Genomic DNA, 13,240 nt, shown 5'->3' on the forward strand with positions numbered 1-13,240 from the left:
CAGTATTTTGCTAGTTCTTTCTTTCCCGCAAATGTTCTCTCGCTAACCCTCTCCCACTGTCTCCACTCCTCCTGACAGACCACACAGGGCTTGTTCTGAGGCCCATTCTCGCTAATCTGATCAGGCAGGCAAATACGCCGGGAAAAGCGCTTTAATGATCCCCCTAATTACCTCAAGTCAATACCAACTGTATTATTAGACTCGGTGAAAATATTCCATTAGGGTGCCCCCTGTGGGAGTCCCCCCTGTGCGCGCCGGTGTCACGCGCCGCGCGCCCCCTGTGCTTGTAATTAATTTTATTTACACACTCAGGAATGCACAAGGTCGCACCTGCAGCCCGGAGCCGCCCGCCTCGGCCCGCCTAATCAGATCTGTCATAATTATCATTCTGCATGCTTCTGACACACGCCGGGAAATATTTCAATTTAACTACAGCCACTGGCTCCGGCAGATGCAGCCGGAGAGAAAGAGAGAGAGAGAGAGAGAGAGAGAGAGAGAGAGAGAGAGATTACAGAGTGTGTGATGGAGTCTAGGGGAATTGCATGGGGAGATATTAGGATCTATCCAAGTGCTCATGCTGGTGCTTGTGTGCACTTGGTTTTGCAAGCATTAGTTTTTCACAATCTTCTCTCTCTCGCTCTCTCTGAGCGAAGATGCTTACCATCCCCATCGCTATGTCTTCATCATATTCTTTGGTCGCTCTTTTTTTTTTAAAAACATGACGCGTAACTCGAGCATGAAGAAAGACGTATAAATTGCCTTTTCAGCCACATACAGAGAGACATTTGAGTTTTGGTGTTTACTTTGTTGCCACTTGTACAAATACTATATTTTAAGTTCAAGATTAATTTACGAGTTGAGTGAGACACAAGCGCTGAACAAACAATTGCACACTAAGACTTTTATTTCAGAACACTTTTTTTGGGGTGGGGTTGGGTTTCATTAGTAACTGAAGCAAACTTGTAGGCCAATTGAGAACACTTATTTAGCTGACATAGACAATTTGCAGGTTCTCTGCTATTTCAATCCCTAATTCAATAAAATCAGTCATGATTTATCAGTTTAATTATGCTTTGATATTAACAATTAAACCCAAGCTTTGAATTAAATCTCACTCAAGTCCTTATAATTGATGGAATCAGACTGCATGTAGGTGCTTTCTGTGTTTGTAATGTTGCTGCCGTTGTTGTTTATCTCAAGCTCATCTCCAGTGTGTTTGTTGTCTTCTGTGCATTCATCCTCCATCTGCCTCAGCTGTATTGAACAGAGACGATTATGAAGAAGAAGAAGTACATTTGTGGTGGGAGAACAGTGTTTGAACATTCAGTGTAGCTGTGCAGACATTGCTGCCACCCAAATATCAGCCCACCACCAGGCTAAACTAGATTATGGTGCAATTCCAACAATACTAATATTTCCTACGAAGAGACACACGGACTGCAGCATCATTGCTGGCGCCATTTTGTCCTCATAAAAAATATATTTTGTGGACAAAGAGAGCACAGTTTCACTAATATGCGATACCCACTGATATCTCAAATCTAAAGATTTGGATTATTGTTTCCTGCACATGTTTTGTTAGTTCTGTGGATAAATACTGAGCAAATGTTTATTTCTAGATCAGATATAGATGCAAATTAAAACACGTTCTCTTGTCTCTTTACTAGTGTGCTTGAGCAAGGCACTTATCCAGCCGCAGGCTGCGGTTGCACCGGGGGAACTCCCACTATTGTTACTATGTTCTGTGCGTGCTTGCGTGCGTGCGTGCGTGCGTGCGTGCGTGCGTGCGTGCGTGCGTGCGTGTGTGTGTGTGCGTGCGTGCGTGCGTGTGTGTGTGTGGAGAACTTTGCTGAAAAAGAACAAAACGTACAGCTAGAAAGAGGAAAAAAAAGGAAAACGCTGCAACCACACAGATGTTTAATGTGCTCCATTTTAGATGGACTGGTCATTTGCCTTTGGTTATTCTTTATGCTCCATCTGCCTCTATTTGGTTGCTCGAAAATTCCCCGCACACTTTATTGGTTCGGCAGCCGTGACGTAAACTGCCGCACAGAACTAGTCGGTATTGTTTCTGTGGAGCAAGTGCTGACACAGAGAGGGCCATTTCCTGCACAGTCATGCCTTGCCTCCACAATGTGTGTTGCGTTAGCTGTCAGTCTGTTATTGTTGTCGATTCGCTTATTGTATCTGGTGAGGTCGCGACCCCTCTTCAGAGAAACGCTCGCTGTTTGGCGAAGACTTCTCTCTGTCGCGGCTCGAATAGAGATTAATTGTTTGGCATGTATGAATCAGACAATTTCTCTCCTAAAGCTCAGCCACTGACATCCTCACAAAAGAGGATGGTGACACAATCTGGAAACCAGAATCTGGAAAGCATCTGACAAAGACATCAGAGTCATATCAACATGATTTAATAATAAAAGTGTTTTTTTTTTTTTTCAAAGGCTAGTTTTCCAGTGGTTTAAGATGATTCGGTTTTTTAATCTTCAAAAGCTTTCTTTCAGATAAAAAAAAAAAAAGCAGCCCCGCGATTTGTACATATGACAAGTAGAAAATGTCATCATCCATTACTGCGGTCACAAATCCAACCATCCGGAGGGCATATCTGTCATTTAAAAAAGATTTTAGCCATCTTTTTTGGGAGGATGACTTCTTATGAATACTCAAAGACCAGTGTGTGAATTGGAACCAGGTTGCAAAGTTATGCAAACTAAATAAATCAATACATTCAACTCTTTGATCGTCACACGGTGAACAACCTTAAATTCAGTCCAAACAAAAAAAATAGTTTTCACTTATCTGTAACCTTTTTTCCCCTTGATTACCATGTTAATTATTCAACATCTCCACACCTCCTTGTGCGTTGCGGTTTCTTTTCCGTTGTTGAGGTTTACTCATTTATTTGACGATGGAAATGGTTCGAGAGGTGAGCTCGTAACTAGAGGCTGGACGTTTTGAGCAAATTCCATATCCGAGTACTTGCGTTACTTTAATATAGAACATGCAGATTCTTCAATGCCCAGTTCTGAATGTCTGTCGTGGTTTTATCTTCTTCACGCTCATGGTTGTTGTTTGTATTGCAGCTCAACAAATAGCATCAGCCCGCAGGAGCCCTAATAGAAGCAACTTGGTTGCCTGTCATCTATGTCTGCTGTTTTGTTGAATGTCGAACCATCAATTCATTCCTCACACTAGAAGCATTGATGGTTGGACCACCACAACAGACCATGAATTTGGATTAACGCTCCGTTAAAAGGACTCAATAGACCTTTTTCTTTGGGAATTTGGACCTTTTGTCACCTGACCCGTTATCTAATGAAACACATGGCACTTAAATCGACTCTGTAGGTTGTTATTAGTTCCCTCCAATGCTGCTGTCAGCCCTGTAACATTCAGTGTGTACAGTAACTGTAACTGCCGGTGGCTGTGTGGCCATTCAAGACGAAATTGAATAAAGACGCTAACGGTCTAATAAATGGGAGGTTGGTCTGTCTGGGAGCAGGATGCTGTTTTCACTGTATTTCTAAGTAGTGCTCATATAACACTGACCCCGTTTGCATAGAAATACTTATTCTACCCCCAAAAAAAAGTCGGCCCCTGAATTCGCTGTCAATTATTGCTTATTCTTGCGGGACATCCGCATATGTCCGAGCATCAGGAAGGTTTCAACACTCGTCGTCAGCAGATGGGCGTCCACCGTGGTCTAACGCTGTTGTTTTTTTACAACACAGCACACGTTACTTGCGGGGTGAACGTGCAGGAGGAGAAGCGTGTTATCGGCTGCATTTATCTGCATCGTGTTGTCTGCCAGTGCTGGGCCTCTGCCAGGTTCAAGGAGGAGGAAAAACAATAACGCATTGTCTTCCCCCTACTTTTAGCTCCCTCCCTTGTTCAGACACAGAAGAGGCTTGTCTGCTGCCTCCGAAACAGTCCTGTCCTCCAACCCGCCAGCCGCAACAATGGCCACAATCATTTATTCATCTGTGATATTTTTGTTGTTGTTGTATTCTTCCTTTTTTTTTTTTTAATGCGTCATCTGATCTTTTTTTTTTTTTTTCATATACAAATGATCAAAATCTAAACGGTACTCGATACACTCGCATTGTCTGCTTCTGGGGTTGAAACCATCGCAGCAAACTGAGGCATGATTTCTGGTCACGCAGTAATCCGAGGAAGGAGGGGAAAAATAAACTCAAATGGCAAATTGATGGACATCTGTTGGCTTATTTTATTTATTTATTTTGCAGTGGCCGAGGTCAGCCTGATGGGGCTGATAACAAGCAAATGAGATTAGAGGGAAGGTGTTGGCCAGGCCGTGTGACAGACCCCTCTCTCTGTCTGTCTGCTTGTCTGTCTGTCTGCCTGCCTGTCTGTCTGTCTGCCTGCCTGCCTGTCTGTCTGCCAGTCGCTCATCCCTGAGCTCCCATGTTGGCTGTGTTTGCAGCGGTCGTTCTCTGGTTGGACGGGTCGGGCGGTGAATACCAGGCTGTTCTCTGACAGAGCAGGCCTATGCGCTTATTGGCAGCTTGTGACTGCAGCACTCACACACACCACGCGCCGCACTGCTAGCCGGGTGAATCTCGCACATGAATTCAACTATTGTGTTTGGGGAAGGGAAATATATATATATATATATATATATATATATATATATATATATATATATATATATATATATATATATATAAAATTATCAGGACGCCCAGTTGCTATTTTTACCAGGACCGTACAATGGCCCGCTGAAGAGTTTATTACCCTTTTAATTTGGCACCTTATGACCCCGCAGGCCCCCATTAGCCTCCGGTCAGATCTGCGGCCGCTGTAAAACAAGGAAAGGCCGCGGTTCTCGATTGCCTGTCCCGTTGTTGGAAACTAATTAATAATTAAGCAACAATGACCTAGAGGCAGCGGATTATTGTGCAATATTGTCGCAGGTGTGTGCCAACATAGCAAGATAATCCTTCGCCTGTTGGTGCTTATTGCTCCGTTGAACCTGTTTGCAGCATCTGTGAGTTCAGCTGAGAGACGTATTTAGCATGAAAACAAACTGGCTTTCCCGCTCACTACTGACTCTGTGATTTGGAGGGTGATCTAGGTTTGTTAAAACATGTATTGGCGTCCCACAGGAGGTCGATTGAAGAGCTCACCGTGTTGGTTTCCTGTGATTTCTACCAATAATGGTCTAAACAGGGGCTGCAGTTATATTCATCATCTATTAATCTGCCGGGATTTTTCTTGACTGCTTAGTTTATTATTATTTTGTGTAAAATACAGAACGCAAACTGGCCAATTCTGGCGTTTTTGCACGCTTTGTTTTCTCCGAGTGAAGTTGAAAAGATTTCCGGCGGTTACGACTTTAGGAGCAGTGACTCCTCACACTTGAGTAGCTTGAAAGTTGTTTTCAGGATTAACAATTTAGCACCAGTCTAAACTGTGTTTGTGAGGCTGTTTTGGGGGGGGGTGGAGGGTTAAATCAATTAAAGTCCAAAGCAATTCACACAATTCTTAAGTTGTTAAAGCTAAAGTGGAAGCAAATAACAGCAACATGAGCATCTTGGTCATTCACTTCCTAACTAGACACTCTTTTGCTCTCTGGCTGTCTACTTTAATTCCTATCTGTGTAAAAAATAAATAATCTGTTAATACTGCAGGTTTTCCCATAAGTGGTAATTATCCGTCAGTCACAGACGTTCTAGCGAGCGTCACCTGTCAGCTTCCCGTCGGTTGAGCCGCGGCGTGATAAAGTCTCTCGACTGAGCAGCAGCGGAAACAGAGTGAGTGTGTTCTGTGTTGGCCGACAACTAGGCCTCTTCTGATCTACCTGTTCTATTTATTTATAGAGCGCCCTTAATGATCTTCAACAAAACACAGAGTGCGGCGGATTGAAGAGCCCTAGATTTTTTTGTGTTTTTTCGGGGCCGTGTTGGAACACTTTAGCGGCAGGGGCAGCAAGTTCCATGATCCAATCGAGAGCGGTTAGTGCTTGTCGGCCGCAGTGGAGAGGCTTCGACAAATTACATTAAATGGAGGGGGACGTAAAGCCTTGTTGGTTTAGCCATTCTTCAGGGAGAGTTTGGATCTGTATATGATAATAATTACGCTACTTAAAATTGCGGAAGGATGAAGTTTTATGCCGTTCACAATATGCCAGTTATTTTCTTCTTCTTTTATTTAAAGTTTACTGACAACAAGGGAGTCAAGTTGCTAACTTCTCTCTCTCTCTCTCTCTCTTTCTTTCCATTCCTCACCGTCTCTCTCTCTCCTCTCTGTATCCCCCCTGCCTCTGCCTGGCCTGTGGAAGCAATGCAATTAGACAAACACAAACAAAGCTCTTGAAACTGCCATGGAAAATGCTGACTGTCCACTGTCCACAGTGCTGGCTGGGAGCAGCGCTAACTGCTGTTTGACGTGCATCACATGAAGAAGAAGAAAAAAAAACATTATGGCAAATGTTGGTGTGTTCGTTTCTTCCTCCTACAAAAAAAAAAAAAAAAAGCTGCATGTCAGCTCAAAAAACTGTAGAGCACAAACACGAAACATTCACACTAATAAACTCTCTGTACTTTATTTCATCAAATGGACTTCCTGGCATTGAAATGGAGTTCACGTCGTGCCATTGTTTGATTGGCTCTGCTACTTTGGGTTTAATCCTGCTGGTTTTGGGAGTGTTTGAGTTGGATTACTCCATCGTTGGGCCGGGGTACAGTTTCTTTGGCTTTGACAAGATGGTGTGTGGTGGTTTGTGTGCGTCTGTTCGCGGGCCGCGTGTGCATGCGTGTGTGTGTGTGTGTGTGCGTGTGTGTGTGTGTGTGTGTGTTCGCCCGCACTACCGAATCAGCTGAAACCACAGACAGCCCAACTGGAGCGTCGTCCAAATCCCTCTGCATGCAAATTAAAAACGCAACAATAAACGTGGCAAAGGAACAAGGTGGGCACGCAGGCTTTATGGCCCCCTCTACCCCTCTCTCTCTCTCCCCCCCTCTCTCTCTGTCTCTCTCCCATCTCGCCCCCCCCTCCTGGGTTTGATGTGGCTTATGGGAGGAGTTGGAACTGGGGACAACCAAACTGCTGAGTTATCTCTTGCATGCAGTGTGGTGGCGTGGCTCTGCCCTCTGTGTGTGTGTGTGTGTGTGTGTGTGTGTGTGTGTGTGTGTGTGTGTGTGTGTGTGTGTGTGTGTGGACCAGCAGCGCGGTGTAATCCTGTGGAAATGAAAGGTGCTGCCGCGCACTGGCCGGGAGATTACAGCGCTGCTCTGTCACGGCGCCAGGACAGACTACCCGGCTGAGCGAGTAGCCCTCCGTAACACACACACACACACCTCAATGCTTCTCTTTGACGCTGTGTTTCCTCCTCGCTGGTTGCACTCCCCGGCCGTCACTCCTTCTTCATCCACTTCTGTCCCTTTACAGCTCTCTTGTATCTTCACCCCCCCTTCCTCCTCTACCTCCTCTTCGCTCTCCCACACAGCACTACAGTGTGTTATTTCTCTTCGCTCTTACTCACACACACACACACACAGACACACTGCTCCGCTCTGCTGAGGTTTAGGTCATCACGTCTGAGGCTGTGGGACCACGTCACCCAACCCCCGCTGAGCCCTTCTGTCCGTACAGTCGTGAATCCTCAGATTGTCACTCGAGCTCCGTGAACAAACATAAACACACATTTGAAGACCTCGATCCAAACCGAACCACCAGTCCTGACTCCAGTCCGACTTTTAGATAAAACACGAAAGCACCCACAAGTAAGGAGATGAATGAATATGTTGAGCACTATAAGCTCCATGGTTCATTCATTAGTCTCTCAAATGATTGATTGTTTATAAAATATCAATAAAATATTGTGAAAAGTCCAAAAACAGAACTTTTTAGTCAACTGTCATATAAGATGAAGAATTGCCGAAAATCCTCACATTCAGTCTGAGCAGCTGGAACCAGACAGTGTTTGTTAGTTATTTGGTTAAAACATATACTGAAATAATCGCAACGATGATTAAAACGACCTGCTGAGGAATCATTTCTGCTCTGTAATATTATTACAAATACGTTCTCGTATTGACAAACAGTAAATATATCAATTTATTTTGAATAGTCTTTGCATTGTTAATTAAAAGTTTGGTAAAAAACATTTAAAGTATGATCACATCATCATGATGAAAATTCCCAATAGAGTAAATGTGTTACACACACGTGTGTACATCTGGGCATTTACATCACTCCACAAAAAACATTTAGAAAACTACAAATGAGTTCCTTTTGCCCTGCACATTCAGTAAGGTGTCGTTCACTCGTCCAGGTCAGACTGGTATCGATCAAATAAAGCCGGTCTCGTTCCGATGGTCCCAGGCTGCTCCTCAGCTCTGTCTTTCATGGCCCTCTGCTGGAGCGTTTTAAAACATGGGAGTCACTTTCCCTCCTCTCTGTGTGCGAGTGTGTGTTCCTCCTCGAGTGAAGTCGTTCCTCCCCGCTGTGTTGCTCGACCTCGGCTGATTCGCATCTTCATCTTCAGCTGCCTGCAGAAAGAAACATTGTGCCTGCAGGTGCAGCTCCATAGATGCGATAGCCTATAAATGATCTTTTGGATTTAAACTCAAATCTACTATACCCCAGAAAAAGCATATTTAATATTACATTCTTTTAGCCTGTGTTCACTTACTGACCTGCTCTCCCTCTCTCCCCCCGTGCCTCCCTCTGATCCCTCCCTCAGGGCTGGCTCTGTGAGCTGCTGCGTTGGAAGGAAGACCCTTCTCCGGAGAACCGCACTCTCTGGGAGAACCTCTCCATGATCCGCCGCTTCCTGAGCCTCTGCCAGGTCGAACGCGACGCCATCTACGAGCAGGAGAGCAGCGCCGGGCAGCAGCAGCACCACAGCGAGCGGCCGACGCACCTGATGCACTTCTCCGCCGAGCAGCCGCAGGTGAGCCTGACTGGACGCCTGCGCGTGTGTCCGCTGTGCCTTTGGGCAAGGCAAGAGGCCACGACATGGGTTTGAACCGGGCGGTAGCTTAACCAATGGCACAAGCATTAATAGAGGTTTTTTTGGAAAATGTTGATGTGCCCTCTCACCTGAAGGCCAAATTACCTCTTTAACTACTTTTAATGTAGTTTTATTGAATTTATTTTTTCAACTTGCATTCTGCAAAGTCCCGCCCTACTCTGCCTCTGATTGGCTACTCGTTGTGCCGATGAACAAGATTGGTGGAAGGTTGGTCGGGTGCTCTCATATACGTATAACTACGATGATTCTGATTATTTAACAATGGATACATGGATGCAATATAAAATTACAGATCTCTTGGGGATAAACATTTTGAATGAACCTAACGTTAATCTAAAGGTTGATATTGCACACTCACTAACAAGAAAATGTTAAAAGAAAATGCCACTTGATGTCACAAAGGTTGCCGACCTTTGATTTACATAGTTAATGTTTTTATCAAACATCACAATGTAGATGTGTGTGTGTGGGGGGACACTTTTTCTGAAGTAAACCACACATGTAATACATGTACAAATACAAACAAAATATGAATACTAATAAACATGTTTAATCCACCAGTTTGAGGACTTGGTGTTGGGATTTAAGAAATCGTGATTAGCAATTTTTTGACATTTTGTCGACCAAATGATGAATCGATCCGTGTCAAACTGTAGATTTCATACATTTTATCTTTTTTTTTTTTTTTTACTAATCTTTTTTTTTTCATTTGAAACACAACAACAATTAGAATGTCCTGCTTTTCAGCAAAAGCCAATTCAAAAGATATCATTAGCCTGAACTTTTTTAGCAGCTGCTTTATAAAAAGACATCTTCTCCATGAGTAGAAAATAGAACATGTATTCGGTTCACGGTCAAAGTACAATACAAGTTTTTTATTAGAAGTCTGAGCCACAGCGTTATTTGGTTACTTGGAGACTTGGCCAGTGTTTCACAAAGGCGTCCATTTACTGGATATAAATAAGGTAATACAATTTAGTTTACAAATCAGTTTCAGCAGCAGATATGGAATGAGGGAATTTCTTTGCATACTTTGCATGTAAACAGAAGATTGATCAAATAGGATTATTTCTGATTTAATGTTGCGGTTTTACACCGTTCACGAGAGACTCGTGCCTCTCCTTCACTAACGCGGCGCATTAGCCAAATTAGCTCCCATTCCGCTCAACAAGAACTATCATAGCTCTGTTTATTGGGACAGTAGAATCACATCTTTGGGTGCATTTAAGCAGCTGGCGAACAACGTCGCTGCAAAAGTGCTGTTTAGCAAACTTCCATTACGAAACACCTTTCCTACTGTGTCTGACTCAGAAAGGAAAATAAAAGAGCACCCGTTTTGCAGGGTCAACGGGGACCACGAGTTGCCCACTCGCTCCCTCTCCAACCACACAATGAGACATTTTACGAGCAGTGTGTCATGTGTTTACACTGACGGGAGTCTGACGGCGGAGTGAAAGCCATCGATAGCATTCTCACACTGCGGCAAATCAGCCAGACCATCACGACGTGAATTGTGCACAGGGATCTTGTTTATCACCGCCTGGCAATAGAGCCTGATAAGCAGCAGAGGCTATAATAGAGAGGCCAGTTTCCCACTGTGTGTGTGTGTGTGTGTGTGTGTGTGTGTGTGTGTGTGTGTGTGTGTGTGTGTGTGTGTGTGTGTGTGTGTGTGTGTGTGTTGCCTCAACCCCAACAATGAGAGACACAATCTCCCACCACCAAAAGAAATAAGGGGGAAAAAATAAAATCATATCTGCAGAACTGATTGCATTCAATGAGATATTACATGGAAAATTCCTTCAACCAAGTGCCTGTTCTGTACTCAGCGGGGCCCATTTTTCCTCACAACTCAATTGATTTTAATGAAAGGCCTTATTAAGGCGCCGATAAGTGTTCACTGATAACATCCCCGTCTCCTTTCTCTTCCCTCTGCAGGCTCAGTCGCTGCAGCAGCATCATCAGCAGCAGCATCAGCACCAGCAGCCCTCTCTGTCCCTCCAGCACCCCTGCCAGCCCCTTTTGTCCCAGCAGCCCTTGCAGCAATTGCAGCCCTGCACCGGCCCCCGTCTACCGCCTCGGCAGCCCTCCACCGCCTCCCCGGCGGAGACGGAGGACGAGGGCGGCCGCGGAGGGAGCATTAAGTCCCGCCCCTGCGGAGGGAAGATCTCCCTGGAGGCTCTGGGCATCCTGCAGAGCTTCATCCAGGACGTGGGCCTGTACCCGGACGAGGAGGCCATCCACACCCTGTCGGCCCAGCTGGACCTGCCCAAGCTCACCATCATCAAGTTCTTCCAGAACCAGCGCTTCTACATCAACCACCCGGCCAAGGCGCCCAAGGAGCCTGGCAGCAACAACAACAACAACAGCACCACCACCAACACCAGCAGCAGCAGCAGCAGCAGCCCGGCCTTCGAGGAGGAGCTGACGGACTTCAGGGAGAGCGGAGAGCTGCTGGCGGAGCTGGACGACAGCACGCGGACCAACAGCACCATCTTCTCCATCAAGATCGAGGAGCAGCTGGCCCGCGGCGCGGAGGCCCAGTCGGAGTCGGAGCACGAGGCCAAGGAGTAGGAGGCTCCTCATCGCCCGAACACGTACTGAGAGCTCCTCTTGTGCGCGCACACAGACGGACGGCTGTGCGAAATGTAAACGCTCCGGCCGACACAGAACCGCCGCACTGCAAATACAGAAAAGTAGTGTTTTTAATCAGTGTGGCGTCTGGACTACACGAGGAGCGTTTCTATATATAAATCCGTTGCAGACTGACTATGTGAAGTGTTCACACACTGGAAAGCCCATTTCAGACTCAAGTACTACTTTTTGGATTTTGTAAAACTTGTATTATTCACTGTAAAGACTGATGCATCGTTTAAATAATCTGCACAAAAAATTATTCTAAGTATGTTGCCGTGGATATTTGCTGACTGCACTCTATGTCTGTTGTTTTACACTGACTTACTTTATCTTTTTGAGCTACTGACTATATTTAAAAAGAAGAAGAAAAAAAGAAAAGAAGAAAAAAAGTCCCCCCTGGAGTTTGCTAGGACTTTGATAGGTGTTTACGTATGTGATGTTTTAACTGGATTTTAAAAAAATAATAAGGATAATAATAAGGATAGCAAATGAAATCAAGGACCAAGTGGTTGACAAGGCCTTAATCATGAGGCGCCACGTCTGGAGCCTGCTGGCACATTAGTTATTCTTTTAAAAAGCGCATCATGTGACTCTGGAGCGCATTCACCTGGCCCAGGTGACTCTCCGAGAATAGCTCAGTCTTTACATATTATTTGTTAGGGAGGAAATATAAATATATATATATAGACATTATATTGTAACTGTAAAAAAAAAAAAAAAAAGATACAGTCTTAAAGAAACTATGCCAACAAATGCCTTGTACTATACGGCACTGCCGATGTTAGATTATTTTGCAAAACCTTTGTCACTGTAACTCTCTGAATTGCCACACAGTTAGAAATGTGAATTACACCATGTTTATGTTGTCCGACATTATTTATTTGCAGTTCATGCAGTGTTTCTGATGTAATTACTTTTTTTTAAGTTTATGTTGCGTAGAGCTTAATTTTTCTTTTATTTTTTTTAATTCCACAGACCTTTTTTTTTTTTTTCTATTTATAAATGTGATTTCGATGGGCAGTAAAAACAAAAAGTGTCTTAAACGTTTTAAATGGAGAAATGTGCTTTAAAGGTTGCCTATAAAAAGTGCTGTATGTTGAGCAACTCATGCTACAAGCTTCACAATTTAATGTTGTATGCAATTTTTACTATCATGCAAATAAGCTTAGGTAAAATGACTAACCTATAGAACACCTTAGAGAGAAAAACATATGCAATCTGTGTGAAAATCGATGTCTGCGATGTGTCTTCCTTTGGTTAACAATCCAATTCAAAAAGCTATTCCTGTATAAATATTCTGTATAAAAGTGTTTCTTTTTTATCAGTTTATTTCAATGAGAACACCAGTTATTTTGTTACGACTGACTGTTTTATAAGTGTTTCTCGGTTCCTTTCTGCAGAAATGTTCTAACTAGAAGTGGTTATTGATTGTTAATTACACAATTAAACTGTTTGTATTGTACCACAGATTTCTTGGCATTAACTTGACCAGACTCTTTTGGCACCAGAGTGGGATCTTTTTTCTTTTTTCCTTTTTTTGCCTCCTCCCCTGTGGATGAAAGATGAAACAATGTGAATTGTTTTTAAATCCACTGCTAAGAGATATCA

The 13,240-nt window shown here is 44.0% G+C and overlaps 1 protein-coding gene across 2 annotated transcripts in view; it reads left to right on the forward strand.

Annotated features, from left to right (window-relative positions):
• The window catches only part of satb1b (SATB homeobox 1b), a gene marked incomplete at both ends in the record, with an annotated part of 43,833 nt that extends 32,264 nt beyond the window's left edge, over positions 1–11,569 (forward strand). For both annotated transcript variants that reach the window (XM_079227842.1, XM_079227841.1), the window contains 2 exons: positions 8,708–8,917; positions 10,952–11,569. In XM_079227842.1, coding sequence (XP_079083968.1) covers positions 8,708–8,917; positions 10,952–11,569 — 828 coding nt within the window. The remainder of the gene's footprint in view (positions 1–8,707; positions 8,918–10,951) is intronic.
• Between the last annotated feature and the right edge of the window lie 1,671 nt (positions 11,570–13,240).

Source organism: Taurulus bubalis (genome assembly GCF_910589615.1).
Source record: "Taurulus bubalis genome assembly, chromosome: 12".
Lineage (NCBI taxonomy): Eukaryota > Metazoa > Chordata > Actinopteri > Perciformes > Cottidae > Taurulus > Taurulus bubalis.